General features: G+C 38.7%; 1 protein-coding gene across 1 annotated transcript in view; it reads left to right on the forward strand.

Moving 5' to 3' along the window:
• LOC126176023 (p21-activated protein kinase-interacting protein 1-like) overlaps positions 1-24,924 on the forward strand; it is a 74,548-nt gene extending 49,624 nt beyond the window's left edge. Inside the window, exons 4-6 of the mRNA XM_049923150.1 lie at positions 8,698-8,818; positions 20,300-20,657; positions 24,418-24,924. Of these exons, the coding sequence (XP_049779107.1) occupies positions 8,698-8,818; positions 20,300-20,657; positions 24,418-24,819 (881 nt within the window). The 3' untranslated portion in view covers positions 24,820-24,924. The remainder of the gene's footprint in view (positions 1-8,697; positions 8,819-20,299; positions 20,658-24,417) is intronic.
• Positions 24,925-26,393: the final 1,469 nt, after the last annotated feature.

Below are 26,393 nucleotides of genomic sequence, written 5' to 3' on the forward strand. Positions count from 1 at the left end.
AAACCATCTATCGTCCATGTTTCACTTCCATACATGGCTACACTCCATACAAATACTTTCAGAAATGACTTCCTGACACTTAAATTTATACTCGATGTTAACAAATTTCTCTTCTTGAGAAACGCTTTCCTTGCCATTGCCAGTCTACATTTTATATCCTCTCTACTTCAACCATCATCAGTTATTTTGCTCCCCAAATAGCAAAACTCCTTTACTACTTTAAGTGTCTCATTTCCTAATCTGATACCCTCAACATCACCCGACTTAATTCGACTACATTCCATTATACTCGTTTTGCTTTTGTTGATGTTCATCTTATATCCTCCCTTCAAGACACCATCCATTCCGTTCAACTGCTCTTCCAAGTCCTTTGCTGTCTCTGAAAGAGTTACAATGTCATTGGCGAACCTCAAAGTTTTTATTTCTTCTCCATGGATTTTAATACCTACCCCGAATTTTTCTTTTGTTTCCTTTACTGGTTGCTTAATATACAGATTGAATAACATCGGGGAGAGGCTACAACCCTGTCTCACTCCCTTCCCAACCACTGCTTCCCTTTCATGTCCCTCGACTCTTATAACTGCCATCTGGTTTCTGTACAAATTGTAAATAGCCTTTCGCTCCCTGTATTTTACCCCTGCCACCTTCATAATTTGAAAGAGATATTCCAGTCAACATTGTCAAAAGCTTTCTCTAAGTCTACAAATGAAGGAAACGTAGGTTTGCCTTTCCTTAATTTTTCTTCTAAGATAAGTCGTAAGGTCAGTATTGCCTCACGTGTTGCAGTATTTCTACGGAATCCAAACTGATCTTCCCCGAGGTCGGCTTCTACTAGTTTTTCCATTCGTCTGTAAAGAATTCGTGTTAGTATTTTGCAGCTGTGGCTTATTAAACTGATTGTTCGGTAATTTTCACATCTGTCAACACATGCTTTCTTTGGGATTCGAATTATTATATTCTTCTTGAAGTCTGAGTGTATTTCGCCTGTTTCATACATCTTGCTCACCAGATGGTAGAGTTTTGTCAGGACTGGCTCTCCCAAGGCCGTCAGTAGTTCCAATGGAATGTTGTCTACTCCGGGGGCCATGTTTCGACTCAGGGCTTTCAGTGCTCTGTCAAACTCTTCACGCAGTATTGTATCTCCCATTTCATCTTCATCTACATCCTCTTCCATTTCCATAATATTGTCCTCAAGTGCATCGCCCTTGTATAGACCCTCTATATACTCCTTCCACCTTTCTGCTTTCCCTTCTTTGCTTAGAACTGGGTTTCCATCTGAGCTCTTGATGTTCATACAAGTGGTTCTCTTATCTCCAAAAGTCTCTTTAATTTTCCTATAGGCAGTATCTATCTTACCCCTAGTGATATATGCCTCTACATCCTTACATTTGTCCTCTAGCCATCCCTGCTTAGCCATTTTGCACTTCCTGTCGATCTCATTTTTGAGACGTTTGTATTCCTTTTTGCCTGCTTCATTTACTGCATTTTTATATTTTCTCCTTTCATCAATTAAATTCAATATTTCTTCTGTTACCCAAGGATTTCTACTAGCCCTCGTCTTTTTACCTACTTGATCCTCTGCTGCCTTCACTACTTCATCCCTCAAAGCTACCCATTCTTCTTCTACTGTATTTCTTTCCCCCATTCCTGTCAATTGTTCCCTTATGCTCTCCCTGAAGCTCTGTACAACCTCTGGTTCTTTCAGTTTATCCAGGTCCGATCTCCTTAAGTTCCCACCTTTTTGCAGTTTCTTCAGTTTTAATCTACAGGTCATAACCAATAGATTGTGGTCAGAGTCCACATCTGCCCCTGGAAATGTCTTACAATTTAAAACCTGGTTCCTAAATCTCTGTCTTACCATTATATAATCTATCTGATACCTTTTAGTGTCTCCAGGGTTTTTCCATGTATACAACCTTCTATCATGATTCTTAAACCAAGTGTTAGCTATGATTAAGTTGTGCTCTGTGCAAAATTCTACCAGGTGGCTTCCTCTTTCATTTCTTAGCCCCAATCCATATTCACCTACTACGTTTCCTTCTCTCCCTTTTCCTGCACTCGAATTCCAGTCACCAATGACTATTAAATTTTCGTCTCCCTTCACTGTCTGAATAATTTCTTTTATTTCATCATACATTTCTTCTATGACTACATCATAGAATAAATTATACTTTTCGTTAACACCAGTTCTCCTGTGGCCATCTTTCCAGTATGTATTTCATGCATACTTCTTGAATTCTATTCCTTGCTCATTTATTACCCTGTAAGTTCTGCAATTCTTACACCTTGATATTAAATGTCAGTCATTTCCTCCACTATGATGTTTTATGTTTTACTTTATTCATCTCCTCCATCCCCCAGGAAACCTGTAAGTTCCTCTGATATATATATATATTTAAAAAGAAAGATGATGAGACTTACCAAACAAAAGCGCTGGCAGGTCGATAGACACACAAACGAACATACACACAAAAACTCTAGCTTTCGCAACCAACGGTTGCCTCGTCAGGAAAGAGGGAAGGAGAAGGAAAGACAAAAGGATATGGGTTTTAAAGGAGAGGGTAAGGAGTCATTCCAATCCCGGGAGCGGAAAGACTTACCTTAGGGGGAAAAAAGGACAGGTATACACTTGCACACACACACATATCCATCCACACATACACAGACACAAGCAGACATTTGTAAAGGCAAAGAGTTACATTCATATATATATATATATATATATATATATATATATATATATATATATATACACCTAAAAACAAAGATGATGTGACTTACCAAATGAAAGTGCTGGCAGGTCGACAGACACACAATATATATATAATATACACAATAAATATATATATATATATATATATATATATATATATATATATATATATATATATATATATATATATATATATATATATATATATATATATATATATATACTTTTATACTTTATTGGTGTAATTTTATTCACTTTGCATCTTATAATATTTTTTTTCCTCTGTATCCATCTTCACATCACAGTCTGTTTATTCCTTCCATCATTAATGCTTATACTTGCTAATTTACTATATTTGGCCCTCTCCCCTCCCTGCTCCTGCTGACACATTTTTCATAATATTTGTCTCCTTTCAACTTATACAGGGTGAGCAACTTAAAACCAAACCTATAACATAACATCTGCAGAATCAGTAGGTTTTGTTGGAATGAAGTTTTTTGAATGATACACAATTTAAGTGTTGTATTTATTAACATTATTGTTACAAAAGATGTTCTAAATGATAGCTCTGGGCATCAATGCACTTTTGTGCTCTGCAGGTTCTATTGGAAGTCATCAGACAAAAAGGTTCTGTTATCAATTGTATTGGTTCTCATTGAATGTTCACATTCAGTTCATCAGTATTGTGCGAGTTAGATGTATGCATTTTTTCCTGTAAGTAGCCCCAAGGAAAAAAAAAAATAACAAGTAGACAACCCAGGCAAATGTGGAGTCCGCTATACGCTGCTCTCAACTTGTTCATTTGTGAAAAGTGCATAAATGTGATCCACTGAAATGTTTGATGTGTGAAATGCTGCTCCATGTTGTTGGAAGAAGCAGTATCTTTTTCATTGTCAGCCAGTTGTGCACAGAGTTCTTCAAAAATTGTCTATTGACAGTCCAGTCAAAAAATATTGATCACACTGTTACATAGCATGGTTAATTCTTTCCATCTATTATGTTTTTTTTTTCTACTCCCAAAAATAGCTTTTTGTTTAGTTATTTTGGCCAAGTTTTATCTTACTTTCAATACAGTTATCTATTGGCGTGAAACACTTACACAAGTTCTTATTTAGACTTGATTTAATTTGAATTTGCTGTTCAAGTTATCATTTTCATTGTTCTATTTACATTGATGTAATTAACTTTTATTAGGGCACTCGCAAAAAGAAAATGCAATAAACTGCTGTGAGTGCCACAGTTCACAAACATGCATATCCTTATGGAGTTATCAGTATATTTCAGAAAAGTGACACACACCATTTGTAGCTAAGCATTCTGACTTTCCAGTAACATACTTTAAATTATCTAAAACTAATTAGCTTCCAAATTAATTGAACTTGAAGTTCTAAGTCACTAACAAGTTTCATTGCAGATTTTGCCTCTATTCCTGTTAGATTCTGACTTTCAGCTGCTTACTTTTGTTACCTGAACTTTTCTGTATAAAATGACTTACAGCATTGAATAATAACTTGCTAATTAGTACTTTTGTGTAATTTACACTAATTTGGGATATGGTGCATGCATGTAAACAAGGGGATCTACAGCCCTGTGAATAACAATTCCATGTATTTTTCTAAATTTCTGACCAACAACATTTTCTGTAATCCAAAATCACAATATTTCTTGTAGTTTACCCTAAAAAAATCCGGCCTAACTGGTTTTCAAAGCATAACATGGTTCGCAGAATAAAAAATGGAGACCTCCAGGTTGGAATGTCAGCAATTGAGGAATAGATAGATTGCTACTTACCGTGAAGATGACACGTTAAGTTGCAGACAGGCACAACTAAAACACAGTTACACATTAGCTTTCACTCACAGGCTTCATCAAAAAAGTAAAAACACACACACACACGCACACACACACACACACACACACACACACACACACATTCATTTATGCAAGCAAGCACACCTCACGCATAGATGACTGCCATTTCCGGCAGCTTGGACCAGCGTTGACAATCTAACACCAGTACATTCTGCCAGACAGTGCTCCTCTCTCTCTCTCTCTCTCTCTCTCTCTCTCTCTCTCTCCCACTCCCACTTCCTCTCCCACTCCCACTCCCTCTCCCACTCCCTCTCCCACTCCCTCTCCCACTCCCTCTCCCACTCCCCCACCCTCTCCCTTGCCCCCTCCCACCTCCCCCTCCCCCTCCTCTCCCTCTCCCTCTCCCTCCCCCCTCCACCTCCCCCCTCTCCCTCCCCCCTCCACCTCTCCCCCCTCCACCTCTCCCCCCTCTCCCTTCCCCCTCCACCTCTCCCCCCTCTCCCTTCCCTCTCCCCTCCCTACCTGTATACTGCTGCCATTTCCCCTTCCCTGCCTCCTCCAGATTTCTGCTTCCATTCAGCGTGACAGGTGAATTCTGGCTTGAGCTGCTGGGGATGGTGGTTGTGTGTGCATGATATGTGCTTACTTGCGTGAATGAATGTGTGTGTGTTTACTTTTCTGACGAAGGCTGTGGACAAAAGCTGATGTGTAAGGGTCTTTTGGTTATGCCTGTCTGCAACTTCAGTTGTCTTCTTTACAGTAAGCAGCAATCTGTCTTCTCCTTAGATTGCTCATAGTTTACAGAATAATAGTTTATTCTTACGCCTGTTTATAAGTTGTTGGATATGACCGAAAATTGGCAGTTTGCTGTTGAAAAGCCCACAAGTAAGACCTATGTCAGGTGCATTCTTAATGTTCACTCAATCCACAGTCATGCACATTTTGTACATGAAAACATGTGCACAAACATCTACGAAACTCAAGAACTTTAGTGACATTTGAGTGATTACTGTAACTTAAATTAATGAACATTTTATAAGAGACAGTCAAAAAGTTTCCATTTGAGAGCATTACTACAGTGTATATGCAACATAGGATGACTACAATGTGGGTATATAAGCACCATCATGTAGGCAAGGGACTAGGTGTCGCCTTTCTGATGTGTGAGCAGGAAATGCTGTAGTGTGAACCATGCTGATATTATTGACAAATGCACCCAAACGAGATCAGTGTGCTCTTATTCTTTTCCTGGCTGCTGAAGGACAAACACTGGTAGACATCCATCGGAAGGCAAAGCATGTCTGCTGAAAACCACCATTGTGGAACAGTGCACCAAGTTCCATGTTGCTTCGTGCTAACACATGTCCCCATGTCTTAAATGGTGTCAGAAGTTAAAACAACTCAAGTGGGAGACATTCGAGCACCCGCCCTATGGGCCTGACCTCTCCCTATGCAGTTATAATGTGTTTGGTCCCTTAAAAAAGACCTTTACAGGTTGATGATTTATGTCTGGAGTGGATGTGCAGCAGACAGTTACAGACCTCTTAATACATGGTGATATGATGATTTACCAAAGAGTATCTTCAACCTGGTACATCAGTGGGATGATTGCCTCAATACTAATGGTGATTTTGTCTGATTGGCATACCAATTCTAGACAGTATGGCCTTTGAAGGGAAATTTTTTGATCACCCTTATAACTTAACTGTGTTGTGATTAATGAGTAGCATGGAAAGTCACTGTCAACAAAACAAGTGATTGTTGGGCAAGGTGATACTATAGACTGAATTAGTGGAACTACTGCATCGTATTCTTTTTTGATAAATTATTTCAAAACAATGTTGGTTAAGAACTACAAAGTTTTTGTGTGAACATGATCTGTGTTTTGTACCACAATAGAACAATTAACTTCGTTACTGGACTGTGAATGTTAGGTATTGTAGGTGCCGATCTGGTTCAGTGCACTAACAAATTTTCATAGTGGCAAGCTGGTGACCATTCTTAATAACTTAGTGAAGAATAAATGTATGTTGAATACACATTTCTGACAAGGGAACCTCCCCATCGCACCCCCCTCAGATTTAGTTATAAGTTGGCACAGTGGATAGGCCTTGAAAAACTGAACACAGGTCAATCGAGAAGACAGGAAGAAGTTGTGTGGAACTATAAAAAAAATAAGCAAAATATACAAACTGAGTAGTCCGTGCGCAAGATAGGCAACATCGAGGATAGTGTGAGCTCATGAGAGCCGTGGTCCCGTGGTTAGCGTGAGCAGCTGCGGAACGAGAGGTCCGTGGTTCAAGTCTTCTATTGAGTGAAAAGTTTAATTTTTTATTTTCAGACAATTATTATCTGTCCATCCGTCCGTCCGATGCGAGGTAACTGCGCCGTGGTATGGGGACGCTACACCTAAACGAAAAAAATTTGAAAACATTAAAATCTATTGTTTTGACAGAGCACAGGGAAAACTGTGTGACTGTGAAACTGTGCATTCATTTGTTGCATTAATGTGACAAACTCTTATGTTTTCATCACTTTTTTGGGAGTGATTATCACATCCACAAGAAAACCTAAATCGGGCAAGGTAGAAGAATCTTTTTACCCATTTGCCAAGTGTACGAGTTAGGTAGGTCAACAACATATTCCTGTCATGTGACGCACATGCCGTCACCAGTGCCATGTAGAATATGTCAGACGTGTTTTCCTCTGGAGGAATCGGTTGACCTATGACCTTGTGATCAAATGTTCTCGGTTCCCATTGGAGAGGCACGTCCTTTCGTCTACTAATCGCACGGTTTTGCGGTGCGGTCGCAAAACACAGACACTAAACCTATTACAGTGAGCAGAGATGTCAATGAACGAACTGACAGATCATAACTTTGCGAAAATAAAAAAAAAAAGTGAACTTTTCACTTGAGGGAAAACTTGAACCAAGGACCTCTCATTCTGCAGCTGCTCACGCTAACCACGGGACCACGGCACTCCTGAGCTCACACTGTCCTCGATGTTGCCTATCTTGCGCATGGACTACTCAGTTTGTATATTTTGCTTATTTTTTTATAGTTCCACACAACTTCTTCCTGTTTTCTCGATTGATCTGTGTTCAGTTTTTCAAGGCCTATCCACTGTGCCAACTTATAACTAAATCTGAGGGGGGTGCGATGGGGAGGTTCCCTTGTGAGTAAATACCATCTCATACTTATTTAGACCTTCAGATCATGGTGATCAGGAGTTGTCCTACTGAGGAGATACTATGAGAACCAGGTAAGAATCATTACACCACACCACAGTTACCAGACATGGCACACCAAATAATAATTTTCTCAATTTTCTTTTTGTGAAGTGGATGGACAAATATCTTTTGAGGATTCCTCGCCATCCAGTACATCGTGTTCTGTGGATTAACATAGCTTGATAAGTGATATGATGCCTCATCTGACATTAAATAAGGTATTGGGTCTGCACACTGGAAACTGAACCAGTTGCATGCCAGTTTTTAACTAAATCTTTTATGGTGCTCTTCACTGGGCTACTGAATTTCAGAAATTTTTCTATGAATTCTTTGTGTTTCATCTAATGATTGAGAACAAGTGTAGGTCTCAGCTTCAGCTATCCTCTCCTGGATGGAACGTGGCATTTTACACAAGCACAACTGCACTCACAAAACTGCACTGCAATGAAATGTATACTGTGCTGACTTGTAACATCTGTTGAACATCAGCAACAGTTAGTAGTAACAAACACATCTGCTAGTCACGTTAGTTGTGAGAGTCTTTCATAAATAGCGTCTGGTAGTGGTTTCACTATGGGTTTGGTTTGATGATGATCACTCTGTAGCAGGCTCTGTTAGTTTGTGTTGTGGGTGACTTGTCCCCCCCCCCCCCCCCCCTCCCCCCTCGTCCACCAAGCTCTCCCTTAACGATTAACCAATTGTTCTCACTTCTTTGAAGAAAGAACCTGTACTTTGTTACCTGTTTTGTGTGTTCCCTTCAGCATAGTACTGATCAACCCGTATGTCTCATTACAAGTTTAATAAGCATCTGAATGAAATTTCCCTTGTTAAGAGATGATGATTATAACTTGTGATGTTGTAACTGCCCGATGTTGTGTTTCACTGCTTTATAATATTGAGATTAATTTTAAAACTTTTATTGTAATGTGATTGTTTTCAGCTGTAACATCAATGAGTGTACATCCAACAGGAAAGTTGCTTTTGTCACTGGGTACAGATGGTACACTTAGGACATGGAATCTCATAAAAGGCCGTAAAGCATATGTCACCAACTTGGGGAAGTAAGTTACAACAAATAATTTCAAACTCAATAAAAATTTTAATCTTTTAGCATCAGCAAGTCATTGTCAATTGAACTACATAGAATGCTTATTTAAGCTTTATTTTTGAGTCTCATGTGTCATTGTTTCCATTAAGTTGTACTGGAATTTGGTATACCATATTTATTTTTTTTTACTGCATGTTCCAATATTACCTGAAACAGAAATCAATTTTCGCAAAATGTATCAGCCCCTCTAGTTAAAAACTGTATTTTCTGTTTTAAAGTAATAAGCTTGATTGTTCTGAATAGTGGGAAATTCTATTTCAGCAAATATTTGTGTGCACAAACTTTCTTATGAAGGTTTTGCCCCTTTACAATCTTGCTATTCAGTTTACGGGAGACAATCACAATTACATTTCATTTAGTGATGAATAGTGTAGACAATTCAGCCGTTAGGGAAGAGTGTCGTGTAATTCTCATTGGGAACCAGTAAAACTCTGTCATCTGAATTGTTAATGTGTATAACTGCTATATCCCTTACTTTTGTTTAATTGTATTATTTGTCAAGACTTGTTTTTTAAAAGAGATGTGGAGGCATCCGGCTCATGACTTTCTCTTGAGTAACATGGTGCCCCAAGCTGTTACAGTTCTCCTTCCTTTTTGTGCATTGGAATAGCCACCTCTATCTATCGTATTCTCTCATTTACATTCTCCATGATAGCAATCTTGATGTCAACCAGATGTCTACCCAGATCCTAATTTGGTTCATTATTGTTTTCTTTTATCTTATTTTACACTTCATGTTCACAGTTCCCCATTAGGATTTAGCCTCTTTCTTGTGAATTATTCAGAAATGCAAGGTTTACAGGAAAGAATATCCAATGTACCATCTTCTCTCAATATGATGATCCTGGACCTCTTTTCTTCTCAAATAACACAGCATATGTGAAACCCAACATGGTAGCGAGTCCGTTGTCAGGAGTTTGATATGTACCTGCACCCTTGTACCCTCCTGGACAATTTGGGGAACAGAATGCTGGTTTATGTCTTGAGAACTCTCCACACAAGTCAAAGAGTATGTGCCCATCTTTGGGTCCTCTGTCACTCCAAGCAACACTCATTCTCAGGTGACCATTGCTGTGGTCTGGTGACATCCATAATAGGGGACCTTTGTTGGATTTTATGTCACCAGTACAGAAAATCCATAATGAAATGGATTATGTTCACAAGCTGGTGGCTTTGAGGCTACAGCAGCCCCATCAACTAGGCATAGTACGAGAATGTAATGCCTCCGAATATTTTATGTGAAAACTCTTAAAGATTTTAAAATAAAAATAAAATGTACTTTAAAATTTTTTAAATAAAACAAACTCTATTAGTACTATGTATTTTTGTTTTTCATGTCTACATATTTATTTCCCAACATAGTCATCCTGGCAATAACAAAAATTTCTGTAATTTTTTAGAACATTTCTTGTGGACAACAAAGCAGTCTGGCTAAAATACTTTAAAAGTGGATTAAAATCAGTTGAACAGTTGATGTTTGTGAATGCACAGCACCTGCTTCATTTACTGTCACCACCTACCATCATGGCCGGACGGAGTGGTCGTGCGGTTCTAGGCGCTACAGTTTGGAACCGCGAGACCGCTACAGTCGCAGGTTCGAATCCTGCCTCGGGCATGGATGTGTGTGATGTCCTTAGGTTAGTTAGGTTTAAGTAGTTCTAAGTTCTAGGGGACTGATGACCTCAGAAGTTGAGTCCCATAGGGCTCAGAGCCATTTGAACCATCATGGTATAAACGGTATGAAAATGATCACATAATGACCGAAACTAGTATCTAATGCAACTAAATATTTTATTGCGGCCAAGACTGTTTTTAATCCATTTTTAGAACATATTTCTCCCAATGAGAGACCAGTTTGTTGATACTGTCACTGCAGAATGTATGACTTTGTTGACATAGCCACAACCTCACTTCGGACTGCATTGCTTCATCACTGTCAAAGTGAAGACCTTGAAGGTGTATTTTAAGTTTTGGAAACAAATGAAAATCGGATGGGACAGAGTTGGGATAATGTGGATGACAGCAAACCCAAGGTGTCGGATTGTTCCAGATGTCACAGTGCTTGTGTGTGATCTGGCATTGTTACGTTGAAGGAAAGGGGTGCTTCATGTGTGGCTGTGTGACTGAACTCTTCAAATTGGTGCTTTCAGTTTTCAGAGGGTCTTCCAGTACCTTGCAGAGTTTTTATTGGAGCCTTTAGGCATGAGCTGTAAATGCACCACACCTTGAACATCCCAGAAGACTGTGAACATGATCTTTGCCACCTGATGACATGGTCTTGAACTTTTTTGGCATCACTGATCTGTTGTGGTGAAACTCCACTGATGCACTCTTGTTTTTGGGGTCAAAATGGTGAACCCAGCTTTCATCACCTGTCACAGTGTTGTTAAGGAAATCATCACTCTTATGCTGAAACCACAAAACAAATTGCTGATAGATGTCCAGTCTCCTCTGTTTCATCTCAGGAGTAAGCATTTGAGGCACCCAGCGTGTAAACGGCTGTCAGTACCACAGTTTTGCAGGCATGGCCTGTACACACACTGATGATATGCAACACGTACCTGAGTGCTGTGTCTGTGTTATCCGACGATTTTCTCTGATGAGTTCATTAGATCGATTCTGATGAGTCTTGTCGGTTGCCGTGCGCAGTTGTCCACTCCAAGCTCTGTCATACATGTTGAGATAAGTGCCACCATTTCCTTCATTATGAGCATGAACAACACAATGCTGCACATTACTGATGTTGATACAATTATCACTGTGCTTAGCTTTCATTCTTCTATGGATTTCAGTTGAGGGTGCGTTTTCTCCAGTTGGAAACTCAATTACAAAATGCTGTTTCTCATACCCCGACATAGTTACATTACATATCACCGTGTTACACGCTACAGTTTGGAGCCCTCTAGCAGCAGAGGTTTGCAATTTGCTTTAGCGAAGTGAGAAAGTCAATTGAGTAATATGCATGACATGAAATACCTCAACTGATACTGAGAACAGATTAAAAAATTCAGTGCCAATACTTTTCAGCACTGCTTCATAATTATGAAGCTAACAATTAAAATCGTTTGGCATTCCTGCTCTTGGCTACGTTATGAGAGGAGGAAAAGTGGTGTCAAAATGTGGGACAGTATTCCCTGAATACCTTGTTTTTACAAGGATGGATGAGAATACCTTCTTAACGACTGAACTACTGTTATTCATAGAATATATTGAGGACAAGTTTGGAGAGATGCCATTATTGGTAAAGATGTGGAACATTTCTTGCCTGATTAAGGCAACTCATTTTGCCCAGTCATAAATCTTTACTCCAGTTGCTATCGTCCCCCACATAAATCTTAACATGATTCAGGGCACTATTTTCTGCTGTGACTTGACCCTACAATAAGATGAGAAATTGTACAAGATTGATAGCCTTTCAGTGTTTGTTGTTGAGTGGTTTCTGCAGCTGTCACATATGACAAGTGCTGTAGCACCACTAAAGTGTGCCAGGGTGCAGTAAATTTGTTGGTTGTTGACCAAAAAGTCCAGCTGTAGCTCATAGTCGGGTGACATGGCATCATTGGGTTGTGGCGAGCAGTGGACTTACAACAGTGAGCTCTTGTGTTGGCTCATGCCATTACAACAGTTCTAAGATAATGTGTTTGGAACTACTTAGCAAGATTGTGTGTATCACCTGCAGTGCCGGACGCTGTGGCCAAGCGGTTCTAGGCGCTTCAGTCCGGAACCGCCCTGCTGCTGAAGGCACTGGTTCGAATCCTGCCTCGGGCATGGATGTGTGTGATGTCCTTAGGTTAGTTAGGTTTAAGTAGTTCTAAGTTCTAAGGGACTGATGACCTCAGATGTTAAGTCCCATAGTGCTTAGAGCCATTTGAACCATCACCTGCAGTGAAATCATAGACAACCCAGTCTATACTCAGTAGGTTAAAGTCATCTCCCGCTAATACTGGATAATTGGGTACTGCTGCATTACAGAGCGTAGAATTTCTCTGAATGATTTCATGACTGGTATGACGGGTTCAGGTGGCTGTTAAAAAGTCCAGTGATTAACTTGACTTCACCTCACTTGCAAATAACTTCGCAATCAGACTCAATTTTGAACCTCAGTAGACATGCGTGTCTACAGTGTGACAGCTTTCGTGGAAAGTGATATATTCAGAGATTTTGTTACAAATATGTTAGTAGTTTACTGTTAAAATCTAGAAGTTTGAAGTGTCTTTATCAATGCAGTCTGATTTTGCTCACTGTGTGTTGACCAGTGAGCAATCATCAGAGGACCTCAAACTATTACACAGCTGTAAAAAAAGCCATTTACACTTCATAAGAATTCTGATACACGAGTAGCTGCTTCTTAGGGGTAGTGAAACTCTCACCTATCAAGAGGAATACTACAATTCTACATCCCATAATGCAGTCCATAAATCTGCAGCCAAGGCCATCTTGGAATTGTCTGGCCTCTTTCTGAGACTGTCCGCTTGGCCCCAAATCAAAGAATGCTGATCAGTTGTGGGTATGGTACTGAATTGTAAGATGTGCTTGCACCCTAAGAGCATGGCCATCAGTTTCTACTGCTTATGCCAGCTGTCCATACAAATTGAGGATAGCCTCAGAACCCAACTGACAGACACCATTATTACAGGTGACGGACATTGCGTCCCTGACAGCCACAGGCAGGCTTTCCTTCATGTCTTGGATGTGGTTGCCCCAGCAGACATACCGAGTGCACGTTAAACTTCTTTCCAGCCCTGGATACTAATTCCATAAGGGGCCCCATAACAATGGAGCTCCTGGTAACTAGCAACTGCTCCTATGTGCCTGCAGGGACCATGTTGAAGCAGCATCCACTATTATCCGCTCATAGGTGAATGAACGAGAGTAGATGGCCACTCGCCACACTCACTCTCCACCTCAAGCGACCTGAACAGGTTGCAGCCTGACATTAGCCCAGCGGTGAGTGTGGCTTCTCTCTGTCAGATATGCTGAAAGGTGTCTCAGCAGCAGAACTCATGGTTGGAACAATTGGGCTATTCAGTGCCAAGTGGTCTAATTCCGGAAAAAAGTTCCCACATAACCACCATGGATTTCATTGAAATTTTATGTGAACATTCAGAAATGTTCCTAATGAACATTGGTAAAGTTTTGCTGTCATCAGTTTAATACTTCCAGAGATATAGTCATTTGTTTAAACCCATGGCACAGCTATCAACAGCGCATCCATGAGTTTCCTGCTATTTTGAGGCATAATGTCTCTGGTAGTATTTTCTTGAAAGAAACAAAACTTTGCCATCTGATACAACTTTCCGTGCTCACTTAAGTGAAATAAAAAAAAAAAAAAAAAAAAAAAAAGATTTCCTGAGTGATTTGCATAGTGATAATTTGAAGCAAAGTTGGCAGAAAAAATAGACTCTTGAAGAAAGTGTGAAGTTTATCTTTTTATATCTTCATAAGTAATTGGGGTACACACCTGAAACTTTTTATGTAATAACTTAGCAATACAGTGTCTTACAGTGTAAAATTTCATTCTCCTACTACTTTCCAATAGTTATGCAGATTGAAGGCAAAGTTCATAATTTTGCGGAAGACAAGAAAAGCCACTTGGCAGTGGCTTTTCTTGTCTTCCGCAAACTATTTTAAACCATTTTCATTAGAAAGACCATGGTCTAAAGCACTTAAAAAACTATATTTGGTTTTGCAATGCGAGCAAATAAAGTGCTAAAAAACAACAACAATGTGAAGAAATGTGGCTGAAAAAAATACGTTCTTGGAAAAAATGTGAAGTTTTAACTTTTATTAGGTCTGACAGTAACTGCAGCATAAGCCTGAAACACTTTGCACATAATAACATACCATTATGAGGTCCAGAATATAAAATTTCATTCTCCTGCTGGTTTCCAGTAATTTAGAAATTGAGGGCAAAGATGACAATTTTTCTAATTATGTCAAAAATGGGTATTTTTGGTCACTTTTACAAAAAACAGTCTCCTGCAAACTCATTTAAACTATATTCATAAGGATATTTGTGTTCTAAACCACCTAAAAAACTGTATTTGGTTTCGCAATGTGAGCATATGAGGTCCTAAAAAGGAATGACACAGTGGAGGTGCATTGACAATGGGTCATTTTCTGCTGGTACTCAAATTAAATTTGACATCTTTTATTATGTTCTACAATTGTTTAGTACTGTCTGAGGAAGATAATATCATACGTCCTGATGACTAGGAAATGAGCTTGAGTCCGAAAAACTGCAAGTAAGTAGTCTTTTTTTTTTTTCTTTTTAGAGACCTCTACATCGTTCATGTTTACAGAATTCTTTTTGAAAAAACGAAATGGAAGAAGGAATGCAATAAAAAGAATATGTGGCAGTGCGCCTGCACAATCTGCCACAACAGCATTTGTATCTGGCGGCAGCGACAGTTGGGCAAAGCACAAAGCAAGCGTGTCACCATCACCCACAGCTAGCACCCTGGCTGACAAATATGAACATGTCAGGTCACTGCCAGCATTTCCTCATCCACTTGCACCTTCTCTGGCAGATGCAAGTCAGACACCTTCATGCTGTGTGCATTCAGGTTTAAGTGGTAGGACTCTGCACTTTGATAGTTAAAAGTTGTGTTAACGTTTCTCTGACTATATCATTATTCGGCGTGCAGCTGACATAATTTTTGTTTATGTAATGGTTGTCAATAAAGGTTGTAGATTAAGCAAAATAGTATTCTCTTTTGTGTGGCTCTAATAATGTGAGGTAATCACATTTGAAAAGTGTAAGTTTTTGGCTTCTGTCTTATCAGATTTGTTCCCAAACAATCCCATCAATGACAGCATCTAGTTGACAGTACAATTTTCCTCATGACATTGTACAGCAATTTAATGAAACCTGTAAAAAAGTTCAAGTAACTTGAAGTAAACATAAGCTTGGGATTCTAAAAGAGACCACTACTAGCTTTGGCTGCAGACACTTGTAAAAATGTATCATCAGCTTGGGATCCTGTGTAAAGAAACCCTTATCAGATTTGGGAGCCTACCTGGTGTGGCCCCTGTGGTTATGGGTATGCTGGTTTTCTCACTTTAAAGGGAACCAGCTATGGTTAAGCCACCATGGACCATACCAACAAATGTATAGAATTTTTTATATGTGCACTAATGTTCCACATTAACCACAAACTATGCGAACACAAAAGTGCGCTACAGCTTAAACCAGAATTAAACTAGCACATCAGTAGAATTACACAACAGAAATACATACAAATTCTCTATATAATGAGTGTGTTCAAAAAAATGTCAGGATAACTGTTGTGAAATTCAAAAAAATTTACATAATGTAAGAATGGTGTAAAAGCTGCCAGCTATTTACACAATGTGTGCTGCAGCTGTAATACAACATTTGTACTGCCATGATCTCCACTGCCTTGGTAATGCACAGTTAAGTTGTGAAGTTTATAACCAGTTTGATGCTGCAATTATAGCAGGAAAAAAAAGACTGAAATATGTCACAATAAGTCACGACAAAAGACAGCCCTTTTTTTAAAAAAAAGTTTAGTGAGTTATTCAGAATTTTCTCAATTCGTAGTCATCAATATTTTTGATATGCCTCTCCCAGAGAGTGCTAAACAATTGTAGAACCTAGAAAAAGATGTCGGCTTTAATTTGAGTATCAGCAGCATTTGAGCCCATTTTCAAAATGCAGACCTTGCTAAATTTTCTTTTAGCTCTTTATAAGATCGCATTTCAAAACCAAATATAGTTTTCTTAGATGGTTTTGAAAGAGCTTGCGTAAGACTCCTTTTTGTAAAAGTGGACCAAAAATAGCCATTTTTTTAGCATTTTCAGAAAAATCATCAACTTTTCCCTCATTTGTAAACTGTTTAAAAGCACTAGGCGAATGATATTTCATTTCATAATGAAATTTTATATTTTAATACCAAGTATTGCAAAGTTATTATGTACAAGGTTTCAGGTGTACCCCACAATTATTTCCGGAGTTACAGAAAGCTGAACTTCGCATTATTTTCAAGTGTCAAGGTTTTTGGTGGACTTTTCTTCAAATTATCCATATGCAAATCACTTAGGAAATGTTTTTTCTTATTTTTTTGAAAAGAGCACAGAAAATTGTACAAGATCGTGTAATTTTATTTCAAGAAAATATTACCAGATATATTATCTCTCAAAGTTGCCGAAAAATCGTAGGCGCACTGTTGATATTTGCGCTATGGGGTCAAACACATAATTATATCTTCAGAACTGTTGAATTAATGATTGTGAAACTTTACCAATGTTCTTTGGGAAACTGTGTTATTGTTGATACAGAATCTCATCAAAATCAGTGATTTTCGTATGGGATCCTCTAGATCACTTGGTTTGCAATGTCCCAATTACTTGAGGTGGCCCATGCTACTCCCTGAGGCAGCACCGCGGATGGCAGACAGTGGCCAACAGTGTCTTCAACTGATGCAGTCAGCTCCTCCTCTGTGTGCACACAGCATCCATATTCCCTCCACAAAAGATTGAATGAAAGCAATAGGTAAAAATAAATAAAAATTAGCCCTGTTATTATTTGGAGCGAGATTTTCACTATCAAATGTAAGCTACTACTGTGAAACTGTCACTGACACCAATTCGCTACACTCAGGAGGTGCCAGTTATGTTTTTTTTGAAATGATGCTTAACAGTAACAATCTCTGTAAACATAAGGGTTTGTAAGACTGTCTCATAAATCTTGTCTTAACTTGGCTTTAATCTTATTTACTTGAAGGATTCTTAAGCAATAAATACAGGGTGTTTCAAAAAGAATATACATATTACAAAGTATTATTTTGACCAAACTATCGATCACTGTCTCTCAGCTCGGCTATTGGAGAAACGAATACATAGTGTAGTTTATATTAATAGACATTAGATGTCAGTTGTCTTTTGTTTTGCTTGGTAACCATCTTATGTTTAAAATGGCTACTCTAAAGCAGAAATCATTTCGTGTTCTTGAGTTTGCGAAGTGCAGTTCCGTGATTACAGTGCAAAGATGTTTGAGGTTGAAGTACCAAATTGATCCTCTGAGTGGGTGGAACATTCTCAGTTGGTATCGACAGTTTCTAGATACAGGATGTGTATGTGAAGGAAAGAGTCCTGGCTATCCTCGTGTTCCTGAAGAAAATGTTGCACGAATTCAAGTTGCTTTCCAACTTAGTCCTTCAAAATCAACTTGTTGTGCCAGTCAGGAGTTACAACTGTTTACAACAACAATTGGACATGTTTTGAGATGTTGGTTGGTTATGAAGCCGTACAAGTTACAGCTGTTACAAGCTCTGTGTCCTGATGATAAACACAAACGTGTGACATTTTGTAACGAGATTCTTGATGCTGTTGGCAATGGTAACACTTTCGCACAGCGCAGTGATGAAGCGACTTTCCACGTTAGAGGTGAAGTAAACAAACACAGTGTTCAAATTTGGGGCCTACAGAAGCCACATGCAGCCATTGAACGTATACAAGATTCGCCCAAAGTCAGTGTGTTTTGTGTGATATCCCAATCATCTGTTCTTCTTCTTTTATGGAAATACAGTTAATGCTCATCAGTATGTCGCTATGTTACAAAACTGGTTGTTTCCGAGGCTGCAGGAAGACAACTTCATTTTCAACTGGAGTTGCCAAGTGCGTGAATATCTGAATGAAACGCTACTGAACCGTTGGATTGCTCGTCAAGGAGCTGGTGACTTAGCATGTCTCAGCTGGGCTCCCAGGTCACCGGATTTGACACCCTCTTGACTTCTTCCTGTGGGGTTTCGTTAAAGACAACATTTATGTACTAGCACTCCCACAGAACATGAAAGAGTTGAAAACTGGATCCTTACTGCCATAACATCAGTGATGAAGGACATGCTTGCCTGAGTATGGGATGAATTTGAGTACTGATGTGACATTGTTCGTGTCCCTGATGGAGGACATATTGAACATCTGTAATCTGAACTTGATAGGTTCATAAATATGTGTGTAAAGTTTCATATTTGAATGTCTTAAAGTTTAATAAATATATGCATTTGAAGTACGTATATTCTTTTTGAAAAACCCTGTATATTATGAGCAAATAACTTTCAAATTCTATACTTGACGTAGGTGTATTATTTATAGCTTTTGAGTAACTAATGGATCAGCTTAACATTATTGAGTGGTTATGTGCAGACTTTACATAGTAGACTTACATTTTATGTAAAATAATTACTTATTTATTTCCATTCTCTATTTTTTCCATTTATACTCAATTAATACAGTTCTTATGAGATGTTTATACCATTGCTTTATTTTCAGTTTTTATGTTTTTGTATCACACACAATGGAAAATCCAGGATGGATGTAACAATATTATGAGAAGGATAGTTGCTACTCGCCGTGTAGCGGAGATGCTGAGTCACAGATAGGCACAACAAAAATGCTGTCACAAAATAAGCTTTCGGCCAACAAGACCTTTGTCAAAAGTAGACGAGACACACACACACACACACACACACACACACACACACACACACACAGTACCACAGTCTCTGGCAGCTGAAGTCGGACTATGGTAGTCTGGTAGTTCGGCTTCAGCTTCTAGAGACTGTGGTCATGTGTGTGTGAGTTGTGTTTGCGCGCGCACACATGCGCGCTTATTTTTTGTGTGTGTGTGTGTGTGTGTGTGTGTGTGTGTGTGTGTGTGTGTGTGTGTGTGTGTGTTTTTGACAAAGGCCTTGTTGGCCAAAAGCTTATTTTGTGACAGTCTTTTTGATGTGCCTATGTACGACTCAGCATCTTTGCTATATGGTGAGTAGCAACTATCCCTTTCATAATATTGTATCATATGTCTCTCACATAGGCCTCTCTCATCTTTGTTCTCATCACATTTACATACTGCTTAAGTTATATTTACTGTAATAATTTGTGACATCGTTATTTAAAACCAGTTGTACTTTGATAACACTGAGGAAAATTTCATGTATTCTTAAAAGTGGTGTCCAATTTCTGGCACAGGAAATAAAAATAATGTGTATATTTTTAAAATTTATTCAAATGTGGAAACACACAGTACTCTGCAACTCTTCCGATTCTGCAAAATAACAATCTTTTGCTACATCCACAATGTGAACACTGTGTATGTTGACTGCTTGTGTAAGCAGTTTAATGATTTCAAATTTTTTTTGCCTCAGTCACTTATTCGTACATTAATTTTGAAGTAGTTCACTTTGTTTGAGTGGTGTTATCTTTTGTACATCTTGCAGTATTTTTAAATTTTTGTGGCGTTATGGAGGTAAATGTCATTGTGCATGTTATTTGTTGCCACAGATTTTGAATTTTTGGTTGTGTATTTAGTTGGCAATAATTGCTCACTGGGATATCTGCTACTTTTCTGTGAACAAAATTAATTCCTGTTTCACTGTGTTTACTAAAATAAATCTTATACTCCATTGGACAGGGAAAGCCGCTGGTCGTCAGGTGTAATTTGGTCTCCTGACGGTACTCATTACATTGTGCTGCCTGGTGGGAAACGAGCTGATGTGTACTCAGTGGAAACTGCTGGTATCAAGTGCTCGTTAAAGTTGCAGTGGGGAGTATGCTGTGCTTGTTTTCTCACTCCAGACATATTTTCCCTGGCTGGTGAGGGAGGGAATATAGCACTCTATTCACTGAACGAGAAGAGTGGGGAACCCACAAAACAAGTGAAGGCTCATGAGGACAGGGTGAAAGCAACCGGTGCTATTACTCTGGCTGATAGTTCCACATGGCTTGCAAGTGCTTCTAGTGGAGGTCAAATAAAGCTGTGGCAATTTAAGGTAGGGAATAGTGTAGCCATTATGTATAGTTAAATACCGTATTTACATGATCATTGTTTGTTTTTACTCAAGTGTAAGACAAGTCTGAATATAAGATGACATCCCTTTTTTCAAGAGGCTCCTTGAGGGGCAAAAAAAAAAAAAAAAAAAAAAAAAAAAAAAAAATCATATTCTCACTAATCAAAATTACAGACCGCTTTACTGACAGAAGTATCAGCCAAAAATCTAACGTTATACCTATACCAAGCATATGCCATTTTTAGATTGTCTGCATTTTGATAATACTGTACTAGGAGAAATAAAATAAACAAAAAGAGATGGTTACATTAATTTTCAGACCATTTTCTTTTCTATGTTTTTTGCTTGTTAACGCTTTAGTCTGTGATATCAATATTTTTAATCATCATCGGGTGTAATAGCACAGCTGTGAAATTTGTGTCTTCTGTGTCACAAATATTTCTCTATTTCTTCTGACTTTGTTGCTATTTCTGAGGTTGTCATTGTGGTGGGACCTGTGAACACAGCAATTCTGGTTCCCCCCCTCCAATTCCATTTGTCCATGTAGGCTGATTGATTTCCAATCACTGAGTACAAATAGAGGAACCATTAACAGCACCTGAAATTGGTGGATAGGTTAGTCATCAAAATATTGTGTGCAAAAAAGAATTGTCAACCTCACTGGACAACTTAAAGCATACCATCTATCAATGAGTTTGTGAGAGACTTAGAAATCTCATTATACATGAAGCTTCAAAGAAACTGGTATAGGCATACAGAGATATGTAAACAGGCAGACTACAGTGCTGTGCTCGGCAACACCTGTATAAGACAACAAGTATCTGGCGCAGTGGTCAGATCGGTTACTGCTGCTGCGTTGGCGGGTTATCAAGATGTGAGTGAGTTTGAACGCGATGGTATAGTCAGCACATGAGCAATGGGACACACCGTCTCCGAGGTGTGATGTAGTGGGGATTTTTCCTGTACGACCATTTCACGAGTGTACCGTGAATATCAGGAATCCAGTGAAACATCTAATCTCCTACATCACTGCGACTGGGAAAAGATCCTGCAGGAATAGGACCAACGACGACAGAAGAGCCTCATGAATCTGTGGACCCTGCATGTCAGCAGGGCACTGTTCAAGCTGTTAAAGGCTCTGTAATGTTGTGGATTGATGTGGGACCATGTCTAGAAATGACTCTGATAGGTGACACGTACGTAAGCATCCTGTCTGATCACCTGCATCCATTCATGTCCATTGTGCATTCTGATGGACTTGGGCAATTCCAGCAGGACAGTGTGGCACCCCACACATCCAGAATTGCTACACAGTGGCTCCAGGAACACTCTTCTGGGTTCAAACACTTCTGCTGGCCACCAGACTCCTCAGACATGAACATTATTCAAGATATCTGGGAAGCCTTGCAATGTGCTGTTCAGATGAGATCCCCACCCCCCTTGTACTCTTATAGATTTATGGACAGCCATACATGATTCAGGGTGTCAATTCCCTCAAGCACTGGTCAGACATTAGTAGAGTCCATGCCACATCGTGTTGCAACACTTCCGCATGTTCGCGGGGTCCCTACACGATATTAGGCAGGTGTACCAGTTTATTTGGCTCTTCAGTGTACATTTATTTTATGGCTTAAATTGTCAGCATATCTGCCAGAATGATTTGACACATCATATCTGGATGCCTGGATCAGGTAACAATCCTTTACACTTATTATGAGATCAATATTTAATTCATTTTAGAAAGCTGCAATGACTAAAGTATTTTTGTAGCTTTTAACAGAGAAGGCCACAACGTGATGATCAAAATGTTCTTCCAGTAGCCAGCTGAAAATGTGTGTTCTGAAGTAATGAGCAAAAAGAGTGTGTTTCATTTCAAAAGACTGAAGTTGAGGGCAATGTTATTTGAAACTAACTTCCACAATTGTAAAAGGTATCCATAGAGGAAGACAATTCCTCAGAATACTGTAATTATTGTACTTCACACAATAGGAAGAGGGGAAAAGCTAGTAACCCATGAGCCATCTCTCCATAATGTACAAGAAATTCTATAACACGAACACCAATTACATGGGCAAAAATAATTAGATTTTAGTTAAGTAGGTAAACAAGTTGGCTTTAGAATTGGATGTAGCACAGTGGGCCAGTTGCAACTCAAGAATGAAATTATAGAATGTAGCAATGAATGTGAATTACTACTTTGTCTACAGTTCATAGATTCTGAGAAAGCTTTTGAGCCAGTTTCACTGAAATCTGTACTAATAGCACTTGATTCAATCCATGTTATTGTTCTTCAGAAAATATGCATGAATACTACAGCTTCTGCTGGATTTTTAAAGTAGTGAGAAATAAAGAATTAAAAATAGAATAAGGTAAAGAGATTTCATATCACTAAAACTATCCTTGTCATACCTGGAGGAAATTATGGAGGAGTTCATGTTAATGGAAAGTATCTAAACCACTTTTGTTTTGAGGACAACATTTTTTTTTTTTTTTTGCCTCTAGTGCAGATTATGTTCAACAGTGGATGTAAAACTTAACAGAGCAAGTTTGAAAGTATGCCTGATATCATATAAATAATGTGTGACCGTTGTATCAAAGAAAAAATTGTACAAAGTAACAACAAAGTTGTAGAATCAGTTGGTGCAATTTTTTATTTTAAGGCAGATGAAAACAACCACTGGGTGAACATCAAAAGCATTAATGGAATAATACAAATGGTAAACTACACAGAGTAGTTAAAATATAGCTCCCACTTTGTCTGAAAAAAGTGTGCAGTCAGTATGTATTACTGATTTCGCTTTACATCTGTTTGGACCAAAAATAAATTGGAGGTAGTAAAGATTTGTAGCCACTTTCATGGGTGGTTGATGGACCAAGCAAGTTCTTTGCTGGATTTCTAGACACAAGGAAAAAAAAAGAGTTGACAGTTTAGTGAAAGGTCTGTAGATGACATTAAAAAATGTGCAGGAACAGCATGGATGTTTATCCCTGAAGATCCTAAAGCAGGAAAAGTTGGATGAGACCTTTATTCAGCTGTGTACTTAAAATGTTGTTAGTGATGATGGTAATTTTGTCTTGGAGTCAACCTACAAATTTCATTGTATTGTCTCTGGAGAAGTAGGTAACAACAAGTTATTTAAAAAATGAAGTCTCCTGTAAAATGTTGTACAGCCACATGTATGGCAGCAGCAAAGATAACTTAATGAGTCTCTGTACGACTGCAGTGTTCAACAACAAATAGCTTGCTGTTGTGTGTGCAGTCATTTACTGTCAAGAAAAAGGCACTAAATGAAATTTTTGCACCTGACAACAACATTGTGCCCCCACCCCCTCCCTCTGTGACAAAAGGCAAAATTATGCATCTTGGTTATGGTTATGAAACAAAGGAAATACAGTAATACTGGAAATTAATTACTTTGTAATGGCGTAAAGTGGAAGAATAAAAAGTGCACGCTGTGCATTTCAAATTTAACACACAGTGGTTCTCTGTTTCCCATTTTGTCTGTTTAAAAGTTTCTATTTTCTTTGTACCTGACACTAGAGATGGAAGACATGTTTCATTCAGTGAATAAAGTTCAAGATAATGTCATAGAATGTGGGTCATAGTGGGTGGAAATGTAATTATCCATACTATCACATTTTAACTGAATGTTTACAGTGTTTATCCTTTTACGTTATAAGTTGATAAAATTAAACACCGCGCGAAGCTACTTTGTTTTTAAATCTGTTTATTTTATTGCAGGATGGAAAACTGAAAGAAAAATGCTGTACAGATGCTGGTTGCAGGATAACTTGTCTCGTTCTTGTACTTTTGGACCCATCTGTTGAGAATATAAAGGAACCAGAGGTAGACATCAAGCCAGAATCTAATTCTGACTCAGAGCCAGAGTTTATAGCCACTGGCACTTCCAACAAACACACTCCAGAAATTGGTGAAGTTATTGTGGAAGTTGATCGCACAACAAGAAAAAGAAAGAGACGCAAATCAAAAAAGAAAAACAGTGTTGGTGAGGGAGTTGACATAGAATGTGTTGAAAATGGAAATAAAAGTATGGAAAAGCAAAATGTGAAGCAGGAAAGAACTAAGAAGAAAATGAAAGAATTAACTAGTTCAGGGGGACAGTGGTCAGTGCAAGATATTTAACAAGTGGTGTTTTGTTATTTGTTGAAATGACTCGTGTAATATTTTTTAGTAAAACAATGTTATGGGACAATGTACCTATTAAATATGGATACATTTCATATTCAATCACTTTGTTTATATTAACTTAACAAATCATACTCTCTTGAGATTTGGTATATTCTTCTAGTCCTTAAAGAGATAAGAAATTGAGAAGGTTTTGTGGAGAAAAGTATGAAGGATGTGTATGGCTACATTAGGGACAGGGGTGGGCTTAGGATGTTATAGGGAGGCCGTAGTGGACAAGACAGTTGGTTCTCAGCAGCAGTACCAAATGTGAGTTAATGCTTGTAACAATCCCTTTTCTTTGGGTGGTGTGCTATGTTCAGTCACAAGTCGTGGGGTGGAGCCATGAAAACCAGATTGGCTTTTTCTTGCATCCCAGACTTTTTGTGTCACGTTCTTGGAGTGTAGATGTTGTAAACTGAGTTCATAGCTGCCATTTATTAATGAAATTTTGACTATCATAACCTGTTCTCCCAATGATTTGATAAATTTACTAAAATATTCACTTCAGCTATATACAAATGAGATCACCTCTACACAATCTTCTTGTCACAACCTTGAAAAACTAGTTTTAGCTAGAGCTCCTTTGCTCCACGATATTCATACGATACACAGTGATTCTGCTGCAGATGATTTCTGTGCGCTGTATGGTTGATACTTTTCTGGTTAATGCTTGGTTGTCTTTGTGGCCTGCAGCATGGACAGAGATCATTATCTCAAAATGGCAGGGACAAAGAGTAGGACTGGGCAGGGGACAAGATGAGCATTGGTATGTGGCTGCTCAGGGATCAGTGTGTCTTGTGTTTTGTTCTTGGTGTCATGATCAGAGCTGACGCTGGTGCAGACCGGTTGCTCTTGACTGTACACAAAATAGTAGGAACTTGACTACAGCCTCCTGGCTCACTGGGCTTGGTGCAGCAGGTCAAGCAATATATGGTGTTTGCACCATTGTAGAAACTTGATGGGGAGAACTAAATCCTGTGAGTAAACTTACAAACCTCGATAGAGACCACTGTATGCGAGGAACTGGATTTTGTGTTTATAAGAGTCCTACTGCCTGTCTTTCAATTGCATCGTGATGCAGTATATTGAAAACTTCATTATCACTGTGTACCCTTACCTTTTCTAAGACATTAATTATTGCCATACCTTTCGGAGCTGAGTGTTCAAACAGCCATATCTTATTGTTATCATCAATTGAAAAATCAAAGAATTTTTCTGTATAATTCCAGAAAAGACACTAAGACTGCGCCTGACATGCTGGATTTTTAGTTCATTTATTAAGTGACCAAGAATTATTGGAATCATCAAAGCGAGAGAATCTATTTACCAAGAGAGTAAAGTATTTCCCTTATCACCTAACATGGTAAACGTCTTTTCAGTGCCAGCCCGACCACAGGCAAATACATTACAGTTGTAGCCAAACAACACTCCAACAGTCATTGGACAGACAACACAGTCCTTAAAATCAATGTCTTTTGAAATGGGTCCAGGAACACTGTCAAAGGGAAATGTTTTTAACAGTTTTGTGT

Source organism: Schistocerca cancellata, chromosome 3, assembly GCF_023864275.1.
Source record: "Schistocerca cancellata isolate TAMUIC-IGC-003103 chromosome 3, iqSchCanc2.1, whole genome shotgun sequence".
Lineage (NCBI taxonomy): Eukaryota > Metazoa > Arthropoda > Insecta > Orthoptera > Acrididae > Schistocerca > Schistocerca cancellata.